The sequence below is a fragment of the Thermobia domestica genome, chromosome 18 (genome assembly GCF_964235325.1).
Source record: "Thermobia domestica chromosome 18, izTheDome1.hap1.1, whole genome shotgun sequence".
Lineage (NCBI taxonomy): Eukaryota > Metazoa > Arthropoda > Insecta > Zygentoma > Lepismatidae > Thermobia > Thermobia domestica.
This window is the reverse complement of record NC_137471.1, coordinates 22,944,369-22,971,764: the sequence shown is the minus strand read 5'-3', so window position 1 is coordinate 22,971,764 and position 27,396 is coordinate 22,944,369. Positions and strand designations below refer to the sequence as shown.

General features: G+C 36.0%; 1 protein-coding gene across 2 annotated transcripts in view; it reads left to right on the top strand.

Annotated features, from left to right (window-relative positions):
* Nucleotides 1-25,736, top strand: part of LOC145674939 (uncharacterized) — a 120,812-nt gene extending 95,076 nt beyond the window's left edge. For both annotated transcript variants that reach the window (XM_081745199.1, XM_081745198.1), the window contains exon 2: nt 20,677-25,736. In XM_081745199.1, the coding sequence (XP_081601325.1) occupies nt 21,899-23,188 (1,290 nt within the window). In that variant the 5' untranslated portion in view covers nt 20,677-21,898 and the 3' untranslated portion in view covers nt 23,189-25,736. The remainder of the gene's footprint in view (nt 1-20,676) is intronic.
* The last annotated feature ends 1,660 nt before the right edge of the window (nt 25,737-27,396 follow it).

Sequence of the window (27,396 nt, the reverse complement as noted above, 5' to 3'; positions counted from 1 at the left end):
CGGCTGCAACATTCCTAAACCTGACGCAACTGCAACATCACACACACTTTTTATTACCTTTAAACCTTACTCAAGTGTAACATCACACTTTTTATTACCCTCAAACTTTAACTAACTGTAACAACAAATTTTTATTACACTTAAACCTTATTCAAGTGTAACATCATACTTTTTATTACCTTTAAACCTTACTCAACTGCAACATCACACTTTTTATTACCCTTAAACTTTACTCAACTGCAACATCACACTTTTTACTACTGTTAAACTTTAATCAAGTGTAACATCACATTTTCTATTACCCTTAAACTCTAATCAACTATAACAAGGGGCTGAAGTGAGAGGGAACGCGGGGCACGTCGCCTCCACTTCCAGAAAATATCTGCGACATCCGCCTGCCTTTTCAGATCTACTTTTACCCCTGACTGTAACATCACACTTTTTATTACCCTCAAAGTTTAATGAACTGTAATATCAAATTTTTATTACACTTAAACCTTGTTCAAGTGTAACATCATAATTTTTGTTACCTTTAAATCTTACTCAACTGCAACATCTTACTTTTTATTACCCTTAAATTTTAATCAACTGCAACATCACACTTTTTTATTAACCTTAAACTTTAATCAACTGTAACATCATATTTTTTATTACCCTTAAACCTTATTCAAGTGTAACATCACAATTTTTATTATCCTTAAACTTTAATCAACTGCAACATCACACTTTTTATTACCTTTAAATCTTATTCAACTGCAACATCACACTTTTTATTACCCTTAAACTTTAATCAACTGCAACATCATACTTTTTATTACTCTTAAACTTTAATCAACTGTAGCATCATACTTTTTATTACCCTAAATCCTTATTCAAGTGTAACATCGCACTTTTTATTACCCCCTTAAATCTTACTCTACTGCAACATCACATTTTTTATTACCCTTAAACTTTAATCAACTATTACATCACAATTTTTATTACCCTTAAACTTTAATCAACTTCAACATCACACTTTTTATTACCTTTAAACTTTAATCAACTACAACATCACACTTTTTATTACCCTTAAATCTTACTCAACTGCAACCATCACACTTTTTGTTACCCTTAAACCTTACTCGACTAGAACATCACACTTTATATTACCCTTAAACTTAACTCAAGTGTAACATCACACTTTTCATTACTCTTAACCTGAAACAAATTCTGCACTAAATTTTCAAATAAACATTTAACTCAAATACAAGTGCAACATGATCGAACTACATCTTTTTATTCCTAATCGTCAAAAAACTGCAACATTACGCTTCTCAGATCCATCTATATCACACTTCTCACTATCTCGAAACCTGACTCAATCTGAAACTACCATTGAATTGTCAAAACTCATATGCTAGTTATAAGAGTACTGTCATCCACTACATAATGTATACTAAACCTTAATTAAAAATATATAATATTATTTTTGGAAATTGTAAAGTTTAGTTTTCGCAGCCCCATTAACTATTCATCCATGACTTGTTTTTCTGAAATATACAATACAGTGAAACCAGTAGGATGTCGTTATTGTGATGAACATGGATGAATTATAAAACGTAAAGAGATTTATTTCGAGAACGAAAATTAAATTATTCCAGAAAAAATAAACTGAAAACAAAATTCAGCTTCTGTTTCTTAACGTTCACTTGTGTTATTTTTAAAAAAATAAAATAAATATAAAATAAAATAAAATAAAAGTAGGGCATTTGGTCGTTAACTCTCTTGACTGGATTATTTGTTCCTCTTTGCTTTCTTCATTTTTTATTTATTTTCTTTCTTTATCAAGCTTTTCTACCCCTGAATCGCTTATTAGAAGCTCTCTTGCATTTTGACCCACCCTACGTTCTCTATTTTTCTTTTCCCCATTTTTCTTAAAAAAAAAAAACAAATAAAAATAACATAGCAGAATATATAGTTGAAGTAATGTAATTTCGTCCTACTCCCCCTCCAGACCAATTTTCAACAATAACACAGAAAAGTTATGCTTTTGTGGTAGAAGAGAAATATTAAAATTGAATTTCTGATCTAAAATGAGATTGTCATTTGAAAAATTTGTATTTGAAGAAAAAAAAACATAATAATTATAAAAATAGGTACTAGAATATCTGTTTTCATTACAAGAAATACCTGTATTGGAAATATTTTCATTGTAAAAATTACAAGTAATAACTGGCAAACTTACTGACCATTTGTCGCTGTAAAATTAGAATGATGTGACGACAAATTCAGTCAATACTGACATAAACAAGAACTTACAATTGTTTACAACGATTGTTACTTTAATATTAAAACGATTAGTAATGATTTCTGCTGGCATTTTGTGCATATGCTGAAGAACAAAAATTAAAAATAAGCCGATTGATATCTAATAGAACAAGTTGATATACAAGGTGTTTCAAAACAACACCGACAACGTTTGGGAGGTGATTCCTGACACCAAGATAAAACGAAAAGTATTAGCCAACCTGGGTGCACGAATGCTTCCTTTCGGAGTTATAGGCTGCCGAAAACATGAAACATTGAACTTTAAAGGGCCATAGCTCCAAAACTATGGAACCTACCATGGATATTTAGATAGGGCACATACTAGTTCCTAAATAAAGTCTTGATCCGCCTATGTTAGGTTCAATAGTATGAGCTATGGACCTTTAAAGTTCATTTTTTCATGTTTTCGGCAGCCTATAACTTCGAAAGGAACTAATTGTGCACAAAGGTTGGTCTATACTTTTCGTCTTATCTTTGTGTCAGGAATCACCTCTCAAACGTTGTCGGCGTTGTTTTGAAACACCCTGTACAAAGGCAGTTATTGTCGCATCGATACTAATACATTACGATGCTTAAACAAATATTCATTATTCAGCTTAGATGAATATAATTAAGTACTTTCGACCGAAGAGCGTATTATTGTCATTACGATGTACGTTATGACAGCAGTGCTTTATTTACGTGTAAGCTAAACAAGCTATAGCTTAGGGCCCCACTCTCATGGGGACCCCAAAAAAATAAAGGAAAAAAAGAACTGGATGTATAATTCCAAAATATACTACAACATTTAAAAACAAATAAAATAAAACCTATATATACCAACAGCAATTTGTGTTGTGTAGGGTTCTATAATGTAAGTAATGGTGCCAATTTCTACTACCGTGCTCCCTAAAATACCAGCCATTTGATCATTTCTGTATAGAAGGTCCCTACGTTCTTCAGGGACTGGCTGCACAACTGGACATACAAATTACCACATTACGTTCAATAGCTTAATGTCTCATCAAATCTAAATCCGGTTCTGGTTGCCAGATATTTCCTTCACGAAAAAGGGAAAATATGTGATATCCAGATTTTACATGTCACAAAAACACACATAAATTCCTTCGTGGCTTTATAGTTACCGCACGCATCTTTCGCAGAAGTTCGATTCCAGATGGGAGCTCATGTGATTCGGGCCCCACATTAAGCTCTAGGACCACGTCTCATACAACCTGGATGCTGAATGGAACGCAACTCAACAACAAAAGCCCATATTAACGTATAATAATTATAATTGGTAACTGGAGCAACTTCATTAACCACAAATACGTTAAATAAAACATGCACACAAAAGAAGTATATCACGATTTCCGTTGGGATCTCATTTAATTCGGATTCCACGCTAATTTGTAGGTCCTTGTTTTATATAGCCTCGGCGTTGACAGGGATGCTGCTATATATTCGTTGCCTTTTAAATGTATTTTATTGAAGACTTCCAAAATGACTATCCAACTTTGATAGCGTATAGGTCAGAAATGGGGGTAGAAAAAAAATGTGGTTTGCGCATAATGTTCAAACATACCTAGTTTTGTTCTATGCCAACTCTCCCAACAAAATTTGTCTTCTCTCATTTCTTTTTTTTATTTTTTATTTATTTATTTTTTTTTAATCTTTGCAGGTGAGGCATTGATGAAAATAACCACTTCCCAGAAAATAATGCAGTGTTTGGAATGGTGGTTAGAGACTAAATCCGTCACCCAAGTCCAACACAACTTCCAGACCTTTTACACAAACGCACACTCTCATCAAGTCTGTGCAACCGGCAGTGGTACACGAGATTCAAAGAAACCGGAAGTGTCATGAAGAGGCATCAAACACCGCGACTGTGTATCTGGACATGTTGGAAAAATTTGCACTTCCACAGGTCAAACACCTACAACCGGATATCCTGCTGCAGCAGGACGGTGCCCCTCCTCACTGAGCCGCGATCCTTAGGGTGGCTTTGAATCACATACGTATTTCCAGGTAGCTGGATTGGTCAAGGAGGCCTGGTCGTCAAGATCTCTGGATATCATCCCACTAATTTTTTCTTTAGAGTTTTGTGAAGGATGTGGTCTACAAGACTCCCCGACTAGTCTAGGACCTCCCGGAACTGCGAGATTACATCGGCGCAGCACTTGAATATGTCACAGAGGACATGTTAGGCTGGACGTGGGCGGAACAGGAATATTGCTTAGATATCCTTCGTGCTATAGAGGGCGCACACGTTGGATTCTGTTAACCGGCTAGTAAAACTTAAGGTGTGTGTGGACATTATGCCGCAAACCACACCTTTCTATCTATTCCCATTCCTGACGTATACACGATCAAAGTTGGAAAGATCATTTTGAAAGTCTTCACTAAATGCAATTAAAAGGCAACGAAGGCAAATGCAATATACATTGTCGATTCATTTGATGTTAGCACCTTTTTCAGTACCGAGGCCATATGAGACGAGAACCTACAGGTTACACATTTCGCACTTATAATAGATGTAAGAAAAATGTAGCACATGAAACAATACTTTGCATCACACATTATTCCGAAAGCGAGAAACAATTCACTAACACTTCCGACTTCCTGTTGAAGTATTCCGTATTCACTGCTGACAAGGCTTACCTTTTGCCGACGTTGGACCCACCTCTAAATTAGAGCATATCTCATAATTCTGTTGCGAGCATATCTAAGAATTCTGTTGGAAGCGTAGCATATCTGAGAATTCTATTGGGGGATATCTGAGAATTATGTTGGGAGCAGTGCCGTGCCGTAGAAAATCAGCGACCGAGGCGAGAGCATACGACGGCGCTTTCCCCCGTACATTTGAGTGAGGTCGACTGACTGGTCGCGAAGCACCACCATGGTTGGCGTGAAAGGTAAGAAAATTTTCAAAAATAAACTGTTTTTCCTTGATTTTGAGTACTTTTTATTACCTTTCCTTTCATTATATATATATATATTCTTTTTTTCTTCCCGTCTTCGCCCCCTTACTTCGGTGCTCGGGGCCTTCACCCCGCTCGTCCCACACGGCACGGTACTGGTTGGGAGCATATCTATCTGAGAATTCTGTTGGGAGCGTATCTGAAAAGTCTGTTGGGAGTATATCTGAGAATTCTATTGGAAGCATGTCTGATAATTCTGTTGGGCGCATATCTAAGAATTCTGTTGGGAGCATGTCTGAGAATTCTGTTGGGAGTATATCTGAGAATTCTGTCGGGAGTATATCTGAAAATTCTGTTGAGAGCATGTCTGAGAATTCTGTTGGGAGAATATCTGAGAATTCTGTTCGGAGTATATCTGAGAACTCTCTTGGGAGCATATCTGATAATTCTGTTGGGAACATGTCAGAAAATTGTGTTGGGAGTGTATCTAAGAATTATGTTTGGAGCATAGCATATCGGAGAATTCTGTTGGTGGATGTCTGAGAATTATATTGGGAGCATATCTGAGAATTCTGTTGGGAGAATATCTGAGAATTCTGTTGGGAGTATATCTGAGAACTCTCTTGGGAGCATATCTGAGAATTATATTGGGAGCATGTCAGAAAATTGTGTTGGGAGTGTATCTAAGAATTATGTTTGGAGCATAGCATATCGGAGAATTCTGTTGGTGGATGTCTGAGAATTATATTGGGAGCATATCTGAGAATTCTGTTGGGAGAATATCTGAGAATTCTGTTGGGAGTATATCTGAGAACTCTCTTGGGAGCATATCTGAGAATTATATTGGGAGCAAGTCAGAAAATTGTGTTGGGAGTGTATCTAAGAATTATGTTTGGAGCATAGCATATCGGAGAATTCTGTTGGTGGATGTCTGAGAATTATATTGGGAGCATATCTGAGAATTCTGTTGGGAGTATATCTGAGAATTCTGTTGGGAGTATATCTGAGAACTCTCTTGGGAGCATATCTGAGAATTATATTGGGAACATGTCAGAAAATTGTGTTGGGAGTGTATCTAAGAATTATGTTTGGAGCATAGCATATCGGAGAATTCTGTTGGTGGATGTCTGAGAATTATATTGGGAGCATATCTGAGAATTCTGTTGGGAGAATATCTGAGAATTCTGTTGGGAGTATATCTGAGAACTCTCTTGGGAGCATATCTGAGAATTATATTGGGAGCATGTCAGAAAATTGTGTTGGGAGTGTATCTAAGAATTATGTTTGGAGCATAGCATATCGGAGAATTCTGTTGGTGGATGTCTGAGAATTCTGTTGGGAGCATATCTGAGAATTCTCTTGGGAGAATATCTGAGAATTCTGTTGGGAGTATATCTGAGAATTCTGTTGGGAGTATATCTGAGAACTCTCTTGGGAGCATATCTGAGAATTCTGTTGGGAACATGTCAGAAAATTGTGTTGGGAGTGTATCTAAGAATTATGTTTGGAGCATAGCATATCGGAGAATTCTGTTGGTGGATGTCTGAGAATTATATTGGGAGCATATCTGAGAATTCTGTTGGGAGAATATCTGAGAATTCTGTTGGGAGTATATCTGAGAACTCTCTTGGAAGCATATCTGAGAATTATATTGGGAGCATGTCAGAAAATTGTGTTGGGAGTGTATCTAAGAATTATGTTTGGAGCATAGCATATCGGAGAATTCTGTTGGTGGATGTCTGAGAATTATATTGGGAGCATATCTGAGAATTCTGTTGGGAGAATATCTGAGAATTCTGTTGGGAGTATATCTGAGAACTCTCTTGGGAGCATATCTGAGAATTATATTGGGAGCAGTCAGAAAATTGTGTTGGGAGTGTATCTAAGAGTTATGTTTGGAGCATAGCATATCGGAGAATTCTGTTGGTGGATGTCTGAGAATTATATTGGGAGCATATCTGAGAATTCTGTTGGGAGAATATCTGAGAATTCTGTTGGGAGTATATCTGAGAACTCTCTTGGGAGCATATCTGAGAATTATATTGGGAGCATGTCAGAAAATTGTGTTGGGAGTGTATCTAAGAATTATGTTTGGAGCATAGCATATCGGAGAATTCTGTTGGTGGATGTCTGAGAATTATATTGGGAGCATATCTGAGAATTCTGTTGGGAGAATATCTGAGAATTCTGTTGGGAGTATATCTGAGAACTCTCTTGGGAGCATATCTGAGAATTATATTGGGAGCAAGTCAGAAAATTGTGTTGGGAGTGTATCTAAGAATTATGTTTGGAGCATAGCATATCGGAGAATTCTGTTGGTGGATGTCTGAGAATTATATTGGGAGCATATCTGAGAATTCTGTTGGGAGTATATCTGAGAATTCTGTTGGGAGTATATCTGAGAACTCTCTTGGGAGCATATCTGAGAATTATATTGGGAACATGTCAGAAAATTGTGTTGGGAGTGTATCTAAGAATTATGTTTGGAGCATAGCATATCGGAGAATTCTGTTGGTGGATGTCTGAGAATTATATTGGGAGCATATCTGAGAATTCTGTTGGGAGAATATCTGAGAATTCTGTTGGGAGTATATCTGAGAACTCTCTTGGGAGCATATCTGAGAATTATATTGGGAGCAAGTCAGAAAATTGTGTTGGGAGTGTATCTAAGAATTATGTTTGGAGCATAGCATATCGGAGAATTCTGTTGGTGGATGTCTGAGAATTATATTGGGAGCATATCTGAGAATTCTGTTGGGAGAATATCTGAGAATTCTGTTGGGAGTATATCTGAGAACTCTCTTGGGAGCATATCTGAGAATTATATTGGGAGCATGTCAGAAAATTGTGTTGGGAATGTATCTAAGAATTATGTTTGGAGCATAGCATATCGGAGAATTCTGTTGGTGGATGTCTGAGAATTATATTGGGAGCATATCTGAGAATTCTGTTGGGAGAATATCTGAGAATTCTGTTGGGAGTATATCTGAGAATTCTGTTGGGAGTATATCTGAGAACTCTCTTGGGAGCATATCTGAGAATTCTGTTGGGAACATGTCAGAAAATTGTGTTGGGAGTGTATCTAAGAATTATGTTTGGAGCATAGCATATCGGAGAATTCTGTTGGTGGATGTCTGAGAATTATATTGGGAGCATATCTGAGAATTCTGTTGGGAGAATATCTGAGAATTCTGTTGGGAGTATATCTGAGAACTCTCTTGGGAGCATATCTGAGAATTATATTGGGAGCATGTCAGAAAATTGTGTTGGGAGTGTATCTAAGAATTATGTTTGGAGCATAGCATATCGGAGAATTCTGTTGGTGGATGTCTGAGAATTATATTGGGAGCATATCTGAGAATTCTGTTGGGAGAATATCTAAGAATTCTGTTGGAAGTATATCTGAGAATTCTGTTGGGAGCATATCTGAGTATTCCGTTGGGAGCATGTCTGAGAATTCTGTTCGAAGAATGTCTGAGAATTCTGTTGGGAGCTTATCTGAAAATTCTGTTGGGAGCATATCTGAGAATTTTGTTGAGAACATATCTGAAAATTCCGATGGAAGCATATCTAAAAATTATGTCTCGGCATTATACTTTGTAGACAATGCATTCCCCATTGTGACATAATTTACATTGATATGAACCTAATCTCTACAGTTTCTCGTGATCGAAATAACACGTATTGCAGTGTAGCTTTTGGGCAGCCCTAGTTTTTCCTCAGTAAGCACTTTTCCTCAGAGAACTTTTTTTGAACTTTTGAACTTGGACTTTTTTTTTTAAAAAAAAAAAACTTTTCTTGGTGTCAGAAATTACCTCTCAAGTGTTGTCGATATTATTTTGAAACAACTTGTTTACAAACAGATCAAATTTAGAAACTTCTTTTTTTTTTTAAAGTCGGTTAAAAAGGCCAAAAATGAGAGCAGTAGACAATCAAATTTAAAAAAATGAAATTATAAGGAAATAGTAACTGATTTTTTGTATGAAAATAGAGATAAGAAAGGAACAAAGATTAACAAAGAAATTGTTAGAGAAAGTGAAAGTAGGGAAAATAAACAGAAAATGAAATGATATCTTTGAGTTTTACGTCCCACGCTTATGCCGGTTAGGCTAAAGGAGACTGTAATGATGAGAAATTAATGAAATGGGGGAATAAAGAAAGTGGGAGGAAACTGTAGAATCCAGAGAAAACCCACGAGCACGGTGTTGGTCCACCACAAAGTCAACACGGCGCGAGCTGAGATCGAACCAGGAACCTTAAGCACCGGAGGTGAACGCTCTACCACTGAGCCACTGCGCCCCCCGCAAAATAAACAGAAGTAATATAAAAAGAAGTGATAATCTAATCCAAAACTTTCTTCTTACTTTCTGAATTGTGTATATACTTCAAGTGAAGGAAGAAGAAATTGCTCTTCTGGCGATCGAGCATTCCCTTGGAAAGAGACTTCTATAATACCTCCACTCACGTTCAGGAAGAAAGCAGTCATTGTCCCTAAAACTGTTGCCTTTCTATAAAAACTTACTTCCTTACAGTTTCTTGCCCAAAAAAAAGCCACCTAAAAGCGTACACGCTTCGTGTGTTCTTGTTATTTTACCACGAAAAGAAAATTAATATCATTAAACCATAAGTTCTCAGAGTGTGTTTCGTACGCTGTGCACATTATACGCAAAGAGGCACCCTTAAGTGAGCAAAGAATGCTCCCATGATCCCTTGAGGTTCTCTAGCAAAAGCAAATTAGTCCATAATGTACAAAGAAATTTTTCTTATGACGGCATAAACAAGAAAATAACAACAACAAACTCACGCTAGTATTAGCCACAGAAATTAGTTTCGTTCAATGGAGAAAGATCTTAGGAGAAGCTACGCCGACGAAAGTTACAGCTTTAAGGCTTCAAGAACGACATGAATGAAATAAAATTTAGTCAGGACGAGAGTTACATTTTCAAATGTCAGATGACACTAGAAAGATGATAATTCTCGTCTCGTTTTCGAAATGAGACGAGATATTTTCGGTCAGAAACACTAGTTCTCCCAAATCTTAGGTCTCAAACACTGTTTTAGTATTGCATGATTCATAGTCTATCTATCTATCTATCTATCTATCTATCTATATATATATATATATATATATATATATATATATATATATATATATATATATATATATATATATATATATATATATCATTGATAAAGTGAATATACTAAGAGAATGAGCATTATTTATCAACTTTTAAAGGCATGCAAGTCATAATACTAATACACTCCCATCAAAAATATGGTTTGAATTAGGGATATCCAAAATTTTCCAGAATCGGAAATTTTACTCTCCGAATTTCGGAAAAATTCCAGAATTCGAAAAATACTGGACGTTTTCTGAATTCCGGAATTTTTTAAAAATTCTGGAATTTTTTTCCGAAGCCCGATATTTTTCTGAATTCCGGAATTTTCTAAATTCCAGAATTTTTTCCCCCCGAAATCCGATATTTTACTGAATTCTGAACTTATCTAAATTCCGATTTTTTTTGTAGAAATCCGAAATTTTTCTGAAATCCGAATTTTTTCCTGAACTCCGGACTTTTCTAAATTTTGGAATTCATTCCGGCATTGGCCATCCCTAGTTTAAATGTTTTTTATATCACACTTTTCCTGAACTTCTCGTAACACAGAATTATTCTGATAACTTCTGGATGAAATTTAAAAAAAAAATCAAGGCATAAATATTGCACACACGCACACACACACATTTAAAAACTAGACGAGAAAGGCTTTTCGAGAATAGAGAAAAGACGAAAAAGATTTCTTCGAGAATTAAAACGAGACGAGACTTCTGTAAAGTGTTCGAAAACTTTATTTCTCCTGTCGTGGGAACAGCACGACAGTTATGCCGTTTAGGCCTAAGGGGATGGATAAGGAATGAAATGAAAATACTGGTGAGATGAAAATGTTGGAGGAGAATCCAGAGAAAACCAAACGGACACTATATTGTTCCTCACAAACTCTCATAGCCTGGGGTCGAACTTAGAACTCCTCATTCCATCACTTATCTTCTGTACTCTATAATATGAAAACGCCATGCCTAGTGACCATCTACGCCGTCACATTACACGATATTTGGAAATATGGTGATAAGTTTCCCGGTCCTTACCATATGATCTAAGTTAAAAAAAAAGTGAACATTTTTTTCGAATCGGAAGTATTAAGGTTGGTTTAAAGGGACAAGTTTTGCCGATAGATGGCACTACAGTTTTCGTATCTCTCCCATGTATTTTTTACCATTCACAAAAAAATCACGAATTCTCTTACAAATTTCAACCTACGGGCTTCAAACTTTTAGAAAAGGAACTTCATAATCTATCGAAGGCAATAATCCGTGCCAATTTTTTCTATTTAGAATTTTCTTCATTGTTGAAATAGTGATTGTTGAAGTGGATATCCAAATCTTTAACAATGGAACTGTTTCAACAATGAAGAAAATTCTAAATAAAAAATCGGCACTGATTGTTTCCTTTAATAGGTTATGAAGTTCCTTCTCTAAAAATTTAGTTTCTAGGTTGAAATTTGTAAGAGAAATTGTAAATTTTCGTGAAAGGTAAAAAATACATGGGAGAGATACAAAGACTGTAGTGCCATCTAAAGGCAAAACTTGTCCCTTTACACTAACCTTAAACAAATTAGTTTTGAAAGAAAGGATGAACTATAAGAAGATTTTGAAATTTCGCTTGATAATATACTTTAGAAGTATAAATTTGTAAACATTTAAACCTCAAATCGAACATTGAAAGCTAAACTAACTATAAATTGTATTTTTTGGTTATATATTTAGAACCTAGGAACCAGCTGAAATCTAAATATGTCAAATTAGTTCGAGCTGTTGCAATCATAGTAGTATTTTGTCTATTATAGGATTTGTAGTTTTATAACTAGTAATCTTGATTATCTCTATACATATTTATATTTTAAAGATATTAAAACAAAGTTTTGAGAACAGCCTCTACGATTTTTTTTTAAATGAGATATCAATAAGTTTAATAATATGATAAAATTATAAAAATTCTGTATGATTACAAAGATAATGATGTGTAATGCATGCATTATAAGTATAATATGTAATTTTATTTTTTTAAAAGGCTGTTGAGAGTTTTAGAATTGATTTCTATTATAATATCGTATAAATATTCGTAGGTTCTTAATGCTACCTAATCTAATTGAGATTTAATAGATATTTCCAGCACAGCTTGAGTAATAAGGCTGATAGAGAGAGAGCTTACGTTCATCATTGTGAGAGTTTCTTCATTTGCGCACCGAACGTCCAATTTCATAATGGAACATGTACTAGTGTATGTGAGTATGCGCACTTCACATTGTTAGATGGTTAGTTCGTGGAATATCACGATATCATGCCTATTTACAATTGGGCTTGTGTATAGCCCGCTCCCCCCAGTTCTTTGTCACCGGAACTGAAAGAGTCACTACCGGTACTACTACTACTACTACTACTACTACTACGGGTACTACTACTACTACTACGTGTACTACTACTACTACTGCTACTACTACTACTACTACTACTACTTCTACTACTACTACTACTTCTACTACTACTACTTCTACTACTACTACTACTATTATTACTACTGCTACTACTACTACTTATATCGAGAACAGAACCCAACCAACCCCTGCGAGGCTTGTAACCCGTTCCTACTACTACTACTACTACTAGTACTACTATTACTACCACTACTACTGCCACTATTACTACTACTACTACTACTAATACCGGTACTACTAGTACTACTATTACTACTACTGTTACTACTACTACTTCTACTACTACTTCTACTACTACTACTACTACTTCTACTACTACTACTACTACTTCTTCTACTACTACTACTACTTCTACTACTACTACTACTATTATTACTACTGCTACTACTACTACTTATATCGAGAACAGAACCCAACCAACCCTTGCAGGGCTTCTAACCCGTTCCTGTTCCTACTACTACTAGTAGTAGTACTACTATTACTTACTACCACTACTACTACTGCTACTACTACTAATACTACTACTACTGCTATTACTACTACTACTACTACTATCGCTACTACTACTACTACTACTACTACTACTTATACGAAAACTTCCTTACCACAAGATTTACATCATATATCTTTATAACATGCGATTCCGATTCATTATGAACTAATATGAATCGTTAGAATCACTGATTCGTTAAAAATCACTGGGGGGAGCGGGCTATACTGAATCCGACAATTGTTGAATAGTTAGTGTCCACTAACCACATGAGGATACTATGACTATTGAGCATTGTCCAATGGTTAGTATCGTGGAACATGAGCAAAATGAAATAAAATTATTTTTTGTTTAACGTCACACGATTATACTCTTAAGGCTAAGGGAGACGGATGTTTAAGGCAAGTGGATGATGATAGAAAAATTGATGGAATGAGAATATGGGAGGAAACCTGGATACCCCTAGAAAACCCATGGACACGATATTGTAAACCATAAACTTACTTGGAACGGGGATCGAACCAGGGAACCTTTCTTTTAAGATAAGCATGCGGAACCAATGTGCGTCACACAAAATCATTCCGTACATGTGAGCGTATTCAATGCGTAAAGTGGGTCAGGAGTGAAAAATCGATAACTATAACGGGATTCGCTGGAAACGCATGTGAAAACGCAAATGATTTGCAGAGCACATTGCTAGGAGATCAATAAAGCAAAGCATGCATGCTCCATGAATTATATATGTGTGTGCAATGTGCATCGGAATCATAGTACGGATTATGCAAATACACGCTTTCTCATGAATGAACACGTAGCTACGTGTCATGTCATAGCATGAATGTAGCATGGAGGTTCGCATTCAAAATTAAAACTGTCTCATCAATGCACGTTTCAATAAACAGTGTCGTAAGGGGAAGTATTTCTTATGCTGTTCACTTATACTACATTCCATCTTCTTTAGTTAGTTTTTGAACAATTATGTACCAGTGGCGGATCCAGGGGGGTGATCGCCCCTCCCCAGAAGAGAAAACTTTCTTATTTTATATATATAAATAAAACCCATCCCAGAGTTTGAAGGTATTAAAAGTAGCTCGAAGTGGCAGTATGACAACCCACCGCCCCCCAGAAGTCTGTCCTGGATCCGCCCCTGTTATCTACAAAGATATGGGGGAGAATTAGGCACAGCATTTTATCTATATAGAATAAATAAAAATGAAAGTAACTATATTTGTGACTTAATACCTCTTGAACCAACCGACTGATCTCGATCAAATTTTCAACATAGGTGAGCTTCGGGCCTGGGATGTTTTTTTTATCATTTCACTTTGACTTTGCAACTTAGGGGCAGCGGCGCAAATCTGTCTTCAACATTGGGGTGGACGGGTAAGATCTTTCCCAGTTTTTTAAAGCGATGTTCAAAATATTTATGAAGTTGAAAAACAATGCTGTGGAGAATCTGGCGAGCAGAGTTGTCTTCAACATTGGCAGATGGGCAGATTTTAGACTTATTTTCGGAAAGAAGGAATGAGACTCATATTACGGTAGATGACTCTGATTTCTGAGGTGAACCTGTTATGTAATATATATCAGGCGATGTAGATGAAGAGGCAGTCGGATACAAATCATCACATTTCTCCCCAAAACACACATTTCATATCGGATTATTGAGGGGACAGTCCCCCCAGTCCGAAGATTGAGAGGGGCATGTCTCCCTCATCCCCTGGATTTGCGCCAGTGCTTAGGGGAGGGGGAGATACATAAAAATGATCGTAAATGACCGATGTATTAGTGACGAATTTATTGTTTTCTGGCGTGCGCGCCTTTGGTGTGGGAGGCCCGGGTTCGATTCCCGACGGGAGCTCATGTGGTTCGGATTCCACGTTAATCAGTAGGTCCACGTATCATATAGCCTCGCTGCTGAACGGAACGTTAAACTCAAAATCAACTCATTGTTTTCTGGATCGCTGAGATTAACAGTGACACTTCTGATGCAGTTTGAAAGTAAATCAGTTAGTTGAAATACGTATCTGAAGTATCTGAACCACTTAGAGCTCTTTCGTAGGTATATAGATTAGCTGTTATTTACATATGTTTTAAACAAAACGTTTTGCGCCTCTTTTGAGCACTTGAGGCTCTTAAGACACAAAATCCATTTTTAAAAGTGAAATCTGACCAATATAACACTTTCACTATTGTCCAACCAGCGATCGAACCGAGGACCACTTGCACCTAAAACAAAGCACTCCCGCTAGCCACTAGGCCAGTGAATATTTTATATTGTTAGAGTATACGCCTTTGGCACGGGAGACCTGGGTTCGACTTCCTATGTGGGTTCATCTGGTTTAGATTCCGTATCAAGCTGGTTTAGATTACGCATCGTATAATTAACTAACTAACTAATTTGAGCTAGTTAATAACCAAAGAATTGCATAAAAAAAAACCTGCAAGTAGCATGGCTATATGTCACGGGGCGGGGTTAAGTGAGTCTGTGCTGAAATTCAGAACCAATGCATAAGTTCAAAAGGGGTTCTGCTTACGGGCGAGCATGTCTGTCGTATCTTTTGGAAGCGGGTGTGGGTTCCTTATACACTCTGCAGAAGATAGGATATTTGTTTATATACATTCAATATATATGTAATAATGTTATTTTTGTATCTGTTTATATATACCCACACTTTGGCTGAGGCACACAAATACTTGACTAGGGGCCTAGAACGCTCATCTCATCTCTTCTGCGTGTAGCCCATGATTCCATCCAGGCTCCCAGCAAATAGGGTTTGTAGTAGACAAAGACCGTGTACATGGGTTTTCTCTGGTTTCTCTGGTTTTTTCCCACATTCCTCACTCCATCGTTTCGTATATTGTTATCTTAACCGTATATTAATAGTTGGTACATATTAGTGCTGTCGAATTCTTGTAACATTTGCGGTTTTCGGTTTTTAAGAAAACCGCTTTCTGTAAACCGAAAACCGCAAAAGCGGTTTTAAAAACCGAAACCGCAAAAGCGGTTTTAAAAACCAAAACCGCAAAAACAGTTTTCAAAACCGAAACAGCAAAAGCAGTTTTAAAAACCGAAATCACAAATGCGGTTTTTGAAACCGAAACCGCAAAAGCGGTTTTCAAAACCGAAACCGCAAAAACGGTCTTCAAAACCGAAGCAGCAAAAGCGGTTTTAAAAACCGAAACAACAAAAACGGTTTTCAAAACCACAAAAGCGGTTTTCAAAACCGAAACCTCAAATACGGTTTTAAAAACCGAAACCGCAAAAGCGGTTTTCAAAACCGATATTTCGGTTTTATGAAATTTCACTTTTTTCAAAAACCGATTTCGACAGCACTAGTACATATACTATACCGTACAGTTGGTGTATATTGATAACAGCGTCTCCCTTACAGGGACGGATCCAAGGGGAGGCTATAGGGGCTATAGTCCCCCATAACACTCAGGTATACACTGGATAAAATGGGCTTCAATCCTCCTTTACACTGGATAAAGCGGCAAACTATGGTTTAGCCCCTCCCTTGATCATATCCTGAATCTGCCACTACTCCATTAGCTTCGTAAATATTAAACCAAAGAAAATGTCTTAAAAACCACTTTACAATTTTATTTTCTTTATAATTTCTCAATAACATTCGAAATTTTTAACACGTTTTGCCCATGAAAGTTGATGGATTCACCGTACTTGTTATGTAAAAATAGCATTTCACAAGAGGATGACATTCTTTTGTTACTTTTCGCTATAGTGCAGCTTATTTCTTTTAGTGAAACTAGTAATAGTGTTGCCAATGAGACGGGAAGTTTGTTTTGAAATTCGAGACGAGACCAGACGATATAAATTTCTCGAGTCTTACGAGCAACAGTTTATCATCCAAGTCTTGGATCTCAAAAAAACATTGTTTCAGTGTTACCAGATTCATAGTATAAAAGAACTATACGTTGACAAAGTGATTATACGAACATAATGAAAAACACTTATCAACGTTTAAAGATATGCAAGTCATTACACAATATACTCCAATGATAAACATGTTTTAAACGTTTATACCACACCTTCCGTTTTGGAGCTACAAACCTTTTAAAGATATATATCCGGCAGCCTACAACTTCCAAAGGAAGCATTTGTGCACCCAGGTTGGTCTACACTTTTTGTCTTATCTTGGTGTCAGGAATCACCTCCCAAACGTTGTCGGTGTTGTTTTGAAACACCCTGTATAGGCTGCAGTCACTAATATGTTACACATTAAATCGTGAGCTGGCTATCTCACATCAAGGGCACCGATCCTGGGGGGCCGGGCCTCCGTAAAGCTCATGTGGGCCCCCGCATTTTATTTATGAATATACAATATTTGGCATAATTTGAATGCAGTTTTTCTTAAAATCCTCATATTTATGCCTTCTGCATCTGAATGCCCCTTCCCCCAAATTTACAGAGAAATCGGCGCCCTTGCCTCACATAAATGCAAATGGTATTTGTGTCTCAAAAGTACCTTGACATAGGGTAACTGTTATTATCAGAGTTACAACAAAATGTAAGAAGGGAAACCTCCTCCAAATATGATATTTTTAATGTAAAGTGAAGGAGCTTTAAAAAAAAAATCGGACGAACCGTTTGAGCTGTACACTCTGTATGCGACCAATGTTAAATGAAAATGCAACGTTGCCATTTACCTGGACCCACAACATAAGTGAATGAAGTTACTATCTTTTACACTAACCTGCCGATGGCCAACGCCCATTTCAAACATAACCCAATTAACCACACTCTTACAAAAAGTATCCACCTCATGCCCCGTCCTCCCCTCCCTCAGCCCCTATATTAATGACAACTTTGCATTTTCATTTAACATTGTACAGCCCAAACAGCTCGTTCGATTACCAAAAAAAAAAAAAAAAAAAAAAAATCCCTCACTTTAGATTGAAAACATCATATTTGGAGACAGCTTCCCCTGTTACATTTTGTTGTAACTCTGACAATAACAGAGGACTTTTGAGACACCCCATATATATACCTCAGTTACCTATTAGGGAGCTAGTGTGAATTAGACTAACAGCTGCTCCATTTTCAACATGGAAGGTAGCGCGCAGTCATTAACTAACGAATATGCAAATTTGGTTAATAATTACTAAATATAATGTTAGTGGGTTTGCAACATGTGCGCAACAAACTACTTTTCTATTATACTCTTACAAATTAAACGCTGTACACATTCTCACCTTTGAATGGAACGTACCACGAAAATATAATTACTAATTAGAAAACTCATCTCTATCAGTTTATTACAAGCCATCTGTTACGATATAATTTCAATCAGTCTACAAACCGTGTTTATTACGTTTACTACTTACACATGAATTATGCGTAGTGTAATGACATATATATTTTTCGATTCTTTCTCCATTAATTAAAAGTGTATTTGCAATAAACTCTACCTGGAAAAATTTTTAATTAGATAATATTAGTTATATTCCAGTACTGAAGTAAATTTTTCCTTACTACTTCAGAAATTTGTTATTTATTGTATGTACACTCACGTCCAAAATGATTGTCGCATATTTATAACTGTCTTTTTGTAAGAATATAATTTGATAATGATTTAACACGGTACTTTTAATACTGATACTATATTTATAATCGGGAAATGTATATTTGTGGTAAACTTCGTAGGAATAATTATAAATACGAAAATTAGATAGAGTAAAACAAAATATTGCTAAATAGACAAGAAAATTTTAATTTTCGTTTTATTGTTGTTATTTACTGCTCTTTTGACATGAAATTTGCTACATACATGTCTTTGCCCATTATACACATACTAACATTATAAGAACTACCGGGCGAAATCGTTATCAAATTATATTCTTACAACAACATATTTATAGACATGCGACAATAATTTTGGATATGAGTGTACTTGGAAGTTAGCATGTTCTCTCCTAATGTATGATAATGGAGAATCTAATTTTCCTCCTAATGAAAATGAAATGAAATGATTCAACTTAACGTCCCACGATTATGCTTTTTGGACTAAGGGAGACGGATGAATAAGGTAAGTGAATGATGATGGAAGAATTGGTAGGATTACAAAGTGGGAGGAAACGAGAGTACTAAGAGTAAACTCACGGACACGATGTTGTCCACCAGAAACTTACTTGGTGGGGATCGAACCAGGTTCCCCAAGCTCCAGAGGACTACTGAGGCATCGTGATCCCATTAAAAGATTAACCCATCTGGGGACCTGGGGCTAGAAAAATGTGGCCCCTGCTGATTTCGCCTAATACATTTCTGTGCAAATACAGTAGGAACGTTAAGGCTCTATGTTTCATATTTTGGTATATTCTATCTTATGATGATGGTTGTATCTTGTTTGATTCTTTTTAGACAGCCAGCTGAAATTTTGATCAGAGTGGAGGCCCCCCTAAGCCCCTCCCTTAATCCGGCCCTGGTTGCGACCTAAAAACTAGCTGAAAGCATACCTTACTGCGAAACATAGATAAATCGTATTAAAATTGTGTTAGGTACATCAGCTTCGATTTCCATGTCAAAACCCTCGACATATCTGCCACTTGAGTCTTTCCGTTACTGAAGCATTCAAGATTAGACACAAACAGAATAACGGTGGAAAAGTGGATTTATTTTTATAAGACGTGAATAGAAAAACTGTCAATTGTCGGGTGAAATGTTAGTTGTTCCCTTATTATAAAATAAACATGATAAGAGGCGGTGAAAGAAGTAAAAGTGGGGAAGGAAATACTACGTCTTCGATTCCCACAATTCATTTATTATTTATTTATCCTCTTATTCAGTGAGGAGATGAAAAAGAAGTTGTCTAGCACTGTCCGCAATAGTGGAGCGAGCTACTTAACTTTAGGGTGGCAACACTGGTGCATATATATAAAAAAACATAATGGCATAACTAATATACCATATTGAGGAACGTACGGATTGTTTTCCAGCACGCACTAGCATACGCTTTAACTTATTTTCAAATTCCAATAAAAAAGACGTGCATGCTTACTGTACTTCAGACCTACCATTGAAAATCATTAAAAATTTGATCTTTCTTCGAAAAAAAATGCTTCTTACACTCGAACGAATTGTATTCTATATACAAGGTGGTCCCTGGTTCGATCCCAGCTTGAGCCGTGTGGACTTTGTGGTGAACAAACACCGTGCTCGTGGGTTTTCTCGGGTTTCTCCCGTTTCCTCCCACTTTCTTCATTCCACCATTTCATTCTTTTCTCATCATCACCGTCCCCTTTAGCCTAACCGGCATAACCTGGGACGTAAAACTTACAGATTTCATTTCATTTTTATATACGAGTGCTGGATAATTATTTTTATTGATTGTCCATGAGTTGAACAAAAGTACAAAACAATGTTATTGATACTTTGAAACATGTTGTGTTTTCTGTGTTTTGCAGGCAGAAAGCGTGGCCGGATTGGGAAAATGGAGAAAACTGAAGTGTGTGCCTTGATCAAATAATTCCAGGTGAAGTGCTAACGTCAACGGAGATGCACGCTGATATGGTTAGTGTGTTGGGTGATAGTAACATACTAACACCAACGGAGATGTATGTTGATATGGTTAATGTTTTGTGTGATAGTAACAAAGGCTAATACCAATGGAAACGCACGCTGATATTGTTAGTGTTTTGGGTGATAGTAACAAAGGCTAACACCAACGGAGATGCACGCTGATATGGTTAATATGTTGGGTGATAGTAGTCCCTCTTAGCAAGTGAATAAAAAAACTGGTCACGTGAATTTCGTTGTTGCAAGCAAAGCTGTGGAAATTGTTTGGAACAATAGTTTGCTGACCAGCCGTCATGTTTTTACGAGTTCTAACATGTCTAGGACATAGACAGACGAAGTTAATGTCTGTAATGTGTGACTTTGTGGGAAAATAAATTTCTGTCTAAATCAGGGACAATAATTGTTAAACACCCTTCGTACACCCTTACATCTCTTAGCTTAAATTATTTCGAGACTCATAAAAAAATGTTTATAGACATGTTTCTTTACAACGGTATTGTATATCTGTGCGATAAATTACTTCCATTTTTGTATCTTGATTTTGGGCAACGGTGCTTAAAAGTACACAATCTGTTGAGTAGAAGAAGAAGAAGAAGAAGAAAAGAAAAGAAAAGAATATAATATGTTGATGATTTTGTATTGATAATCAGGTAAAGTGAGTTGTTAAAAAGAAGATAGTTATTTTGTTTGGTTGCTATGACAACATAATAATTTTCATGAAGGTTCTGAAAATAAAAGGTAATGTTGCTACAAGTGACGTGTCTGATTTAATGTAATTTAACCGTGTTGACATATCTAAAAATTACACGAACTGTGGGCTGAATGTAACAAGAAGTTAATCGTTACATTTTAGATGGTGGTTTACCGACCAGGAGTACCTTGAGATTAGTTTGAAGTTCAGTAAAGCAATCTCATCATAGCGTTCAACACGGTGTATACTTTACTCAGAAGTAAGAAAAGAATTTATGGAAACATTAAAATGAGTGTTTCTGGAAATAAAAATATATTTGAGGAAAGTGGTGATGTAGAGCTACCAGGTACGAACTCATCAACGAACGTGGTTGATCTTATAAGACAGCTTGGTCAGCAAATATCACAGCAACACAAAAAATGGATACCAAGCTGGAGCAAATACAGCAAAAAATGGATACTCAGCTGGAGCAAATGTCCCACCAAATAACACAATCCATAACACAACAACTAACACAACAGATGGACGCTAAATTTGAGCAAATAACTAATCAAATGGACACTAAAATGTATAGTAAATTGAAGCAAATAAACCAACAAATACATTCAAAATTAGAACGAACAGATTATAAGATGGAGCAGATATTACACCGATTTACTGATATACAAAGTTCGGTAGAAATTGTGGAAACTTTAGTTAATGAACATACTAATCAGATCAGGAAATTGCAAGAAGAAGTACATGCGATCAAAGAGAAATTTAGCATTGCAAATGGTGATCGAGTTCCGGCAGTCAACGTTGAACCCATTCTATATGAATTCAGAGTAGCAGTGGAAGATAGTAATTCATCCGTAGGATATTCAGACAAGGACGATAGTGAAGTTAGTATTGAAAGAAATGGGAGAAGAAATCATTCATCTCACCGCCGGAAAAACATTCCCGTAAATTCCAAACATCGCAAGCATACTAGTAAAGGTAATCATTTTCGGTTTAGTGAAATTAGATCTCTAACAAAAATTAGTGGTAAGACAGATGACATTCCGACCAGCTTATTTCTAGGAAAGTTCGAGGAAGAATGTGATTTAATTGGAGTAGACAAATTTAAATTTTTGAAAATTTTGCCTCTTGTTTTGTTACCACCGTGTTCCGTATGGTTCAAAGCAATCAGAAGTAATTTACGTAATCATCTAGATTTTAAAAATGCTCTACTTTTTAATTTTGAAAACGATTTCATGTTGGCCAATAGAGACGCCTTAGTTCGAAATAGACATTATAACCCAAAATTGGATAAGAGTCTTACTGATTTTGTGATATCCGTATATAATGAATTGAAGTTAATTAATCCATACCAACTGGAATCAAGAATAATAGCATCAATCCGAATCTCGTTATCTTTTAAGTTGCAACAAATGTTGATTTATGCACAATGCGTTAACTTCAATCACCTTATTATGATAGTGCAAATTTTTGAAAGTCAATCTATGTTACAGGCTAATAGTAATCGGAATCAAGCTAATACTAATCGTAATCAAGTTAGTTATGTATCTGTTTGCAACATCAATGTCAGAGAAGAAGGTGATTTTAATGCGAGAAGTAATAATAGATTCCATTGTAACGAGGATAGAACTGAACCCAATTTTACCGGTAATAGAACCGAATCTAGCTTTAGGAGAAACAGGAACAATAACCGTAATACATTTAGGAATTAAGCGAACAATAAGTGTCACGTTCCACGAAATGGATTTCATATTAGATTCATAGGTGGCAGAAATTATCAAAATAGAAACCAAGGTACCGTGGAAGCAAATAATAGACAGGGCCGTATACAAGATTGTAGTGTGCAATTTAACTTAACCGAATTCTTTGGCAATGTAACTTAAGCTAAAGTCGTGGCGTGCGTCAAGACATGTTTAATTAATTCTTGTTTATTTTCACTTTGAATACAATTATGATTTCATTTATAATTCGTACTGTTATAAATGATGGGAGCGATATTTGTTTGAATTCTATACAGATAATAAAAATGATGGATACTATAGATTTCAGCACGTTGTGATATGAATACAAATATCGCTTACTAAAAGTTATGATAGATATGCCTGGATAAATAAAACATGTTATACGGTATTCTAACCCACATAAACCTTGCTACTTCTTAATATAATAATTTCTTTACTTGTATTAATCCTTGTTATGATATTGATTATTTTGTTTCATTTAGTGTATTGTTATGATTCCCTTGTAATTTGTTTCACTTATCAACATTGTACTTTTCAATTCTTTTATAATCATCTTGATTATGCTCAAATGGAAGGAATAAGTTGTGTAATATGTCAATGTACTTTTGTTTAATGATTTAATGAGCTCCGAAGATATTGAATTAAAGAATCTATTTTTGGACCAAAATAATTAACAAGTTGATCGTATTTTTTTTGAATAAGTCCTCTTCGACGATAATTTATATAATTAAAATATAATTGATTATTAAATAAATGTAAGATAATTGCGAAGATAAAATAAAATTAATATATGTATTGTAATTTATATATATATGAGGGCTATTCGAAAAGTAAGGTAACCATGTATATGACATATGTAACGGTCCAGGGTTCTTTCTTCAATTGTAACCAATTAAAGAAGTCCTCGTCGGGAGCCATTTATACGACGATATTGTATATCTATGCGATAAATTACTTCCTTTTTTGTATCTTTATTTTGGGTAACGGTGCTTAAAAGTACAGAATCTGTTGAGTAGAAGAAGAAGAAGAAGAAGAAGAAGAAAAGAATAGAATATGTTGTTAATTGTAGATTGATAATCAGGTAAAGTGAGTTCTTAAAAAGAAGATACCTATTTTGTTTGGTTACTATGACAACATAATAATTTTCATGAAGGTTTTGAAAATAAAAAGTAATGTTGCTACAAGTGAAGTGTCTGATTTAATGTAAAAATGAAATGAAATCTTTGAGTGTTACGTCCCACGATTATGCCGGTTAGGCTAAAGGAGACGGTGATTATGTGAAATGAATGAAATGGTGAAATAAAGAAAGTGGGAAGAAACGGGAGAACCCCGAGAAAACCTACGCAGACGGTGTTTGTCCACCACAAAGTTTACTTGCCGGGAGCAGGGTTTGAACCCGCGACCCCATGCACCAGAAGTGAACGCTCTACCACTGAGCCACCGGTTTGATTTTTACCGAAACTGGTTTCGGTGCAAACTTTTGGAAAACATAAAACTATTTCGGTGGAAACGGAATCGGTCTGAAATAGAACCAATTTTGAAATAAAACCGGAATCAGTTTTGAAGAAAACCGAAATCTGATCCGGTGAAAAACCGAACCGATTTTGGAGAAAACCGATAACCGGTTTCGGTGAAAAAACCGAACCTTGTTTGGAGAAAACTAAAAACCGAAAAACTGTTTTTTGTGTCCACCACTAGCTTAGATCAGTTAACGGTAGCTTTGGTTTATGAAGTTTAATCTAGATGGCGTTTGTTGCTTATGTATTTCTTAGTGAAGCATAGCACTGTTAAATGTACAGTGGAGTTCCGATTATCCGAAGTTCCCTGTTATCCGAACTTAATCCAAACAAACAAAAATGTAAAATCTAATCCGGTTATAACGATAAGTGGTTTACAGGCTTTTATTTCAGCAACAACGCAAACATAAAGCTGGAGTAAATATGATAATTAAGCTGGCGAGCTTTAATTGTTGCACGTTTTGAGTTTCAGTTTGAGAAGGCACTGCTCTACGTCAAACAGAAAGACGACACGGCACCAGCTGACATTATGGTGTTCCTATTGTGTGTGCAATATGGCGGCCAATAACGAGCTAGCTTGATGAACCAAAAGACTATGAAAGACTTTTAAAAAAAACAGGGGTTTACGTGTATGCTGAACAGTATTTTATTTGTGTTGTGTTTTGTATTGTGTTTAACTTGTGTATGTATCAATATCAAACCGTATTTTATTTGTTGTATTATGAACGATTCCTTATGTATGTATGCATGTATATACAGGGTGGCCCAAAAGTAGGTGTACAGTACCGTACTGATAATCTCATTACATTTTATAATATTTCTTATTATTATCCATCAGGTAGACTTAGTTTCTTTATTATTTGTTCTTAATGTGTTTTTACTTACATCTTAAGCTTGGAAGAGCCGAAGCAAATAAACCCATAAACTAAAATGTTATATTTGATCAATGCAGGGGGTGTATACATACTTTTGGGGCCACGTACTGTACTGTATGTTCAATAAAAATAATAAATACAATAATAATGAATAATTTAATAAAGAGAAATAATCAATAAACAACAATAATAAATACTGTACAAAATTAACTATGTATTCATCCGTACCAACCGAGTTAGATCCGGCCTACATTAGCTCGGATGTTAATGAGGTACTATTAAATGGCGACTACTTCTTCTAAAATGATTTGAACTTCGATATTCTTCACTTAGATTATCAGTAACTACAACAATACTACCAGAACTGTCATGTACAGAATCCGTCAGATAAATGTATACATTCTTTGTCATCCTGTTATCAGGATACTGGCATTCACAAATGTCCTGAAATTTGAATTATGTTATAGTATGCTTTTCGCCCAACAGATGTCAGCATTGTCAATTGTTTTCAGTTAAAATTATGTTGTAGTACGGCTTTTCGCTCAACAGATGTCGGTACTGTCAGCACGGTTAGTGAGATTAAAAAAATTGTAGGAGCACACTTGTTCGAGCAGCGTAAGTACATTTTGAAGTGTTTTTATCAGGTTTGGGAATGCCATCAAAGTGCAGCGTCAGTGGAGAGGGGAGTTTGATACTAAACCACCAACCCACCTAACAATCAAACGCATTGTTGGCAAGTTTGAGGCGCATGGAACGACGAGGATTCGCTGCAGCTACAGCGATCAATGTATCAGTGGAGACCGATGCACATGTCTCTGTAATCTTCTGGCGAAGGTTCTCGAGCGTTCCAAGCAATGGCCAACATTTTAACCGGAAACAACGCCCGACGTCTGTTCAGCGAAAAACCATACTACAACATACTTAAATTTCAGAACAATTGTCAATATCAGTATTTTTTGACACAGAATTACAAAGGGTGTATACATTTTTCTGACGGACTCTGTATTTCCTCTTCTCACTCCACACCTTCCGATCGTCTGACCTCTCTAAGATATACTTCAAGCGGATATTCGCACTACTCAACTACTTCACTTTCTTCATAAGAGGATGCAGACACACGATCCACAATTCCGTAACGAAAATTACTCAATCATTCGTTACACCAATAGATACAACCATATGACCTCAGACATAAGAACAGGCTGTCTGTACGATTCAATTCTATCAAACTGTACCAAATGTTTCAATCGTTAGAGCACATACTGCGACCAAAATGGCACAACATAAGTCAGAATTTCCCTATTTGTTTCAAGTTGAAATACCGCAAGACTTTGCACCTCAGGGGCAGGCACATAGCCAAGGGGTGGATCCGGGGGTCCGAACACCCTACTTTGGAACCAGAATTAGCTTTACCTGAATTAGGGTGTGTGTGTGTGTCACTGTTCGGAATATGTGTGTCACTATTAGAACTTGTGCGTCAAACACTAATAAATATTCCTTGGCTTCGCCATTGCAACAAACTCAACTGAGGAAAACCATCTTGTATATTGTCATAATCTTCTCGTAAAGAGACAAGGAAAAGGAGAAGTCAACGAAACATATATTGACACACATTGACGCACACAAACAGAGAGAAAGAAAAAGAGAGAAAATAGAAATTGAGAGGTTGAAAAGGAGAGATGCAGAAACAAATTTTCGTGGATGTATCCGTTGATCGCTTTTGTCAAAAGATCATCCCTTTTCTTTCCATTTTTACGTCATATTTTCCCCCTCTTTTTCTTCTTTT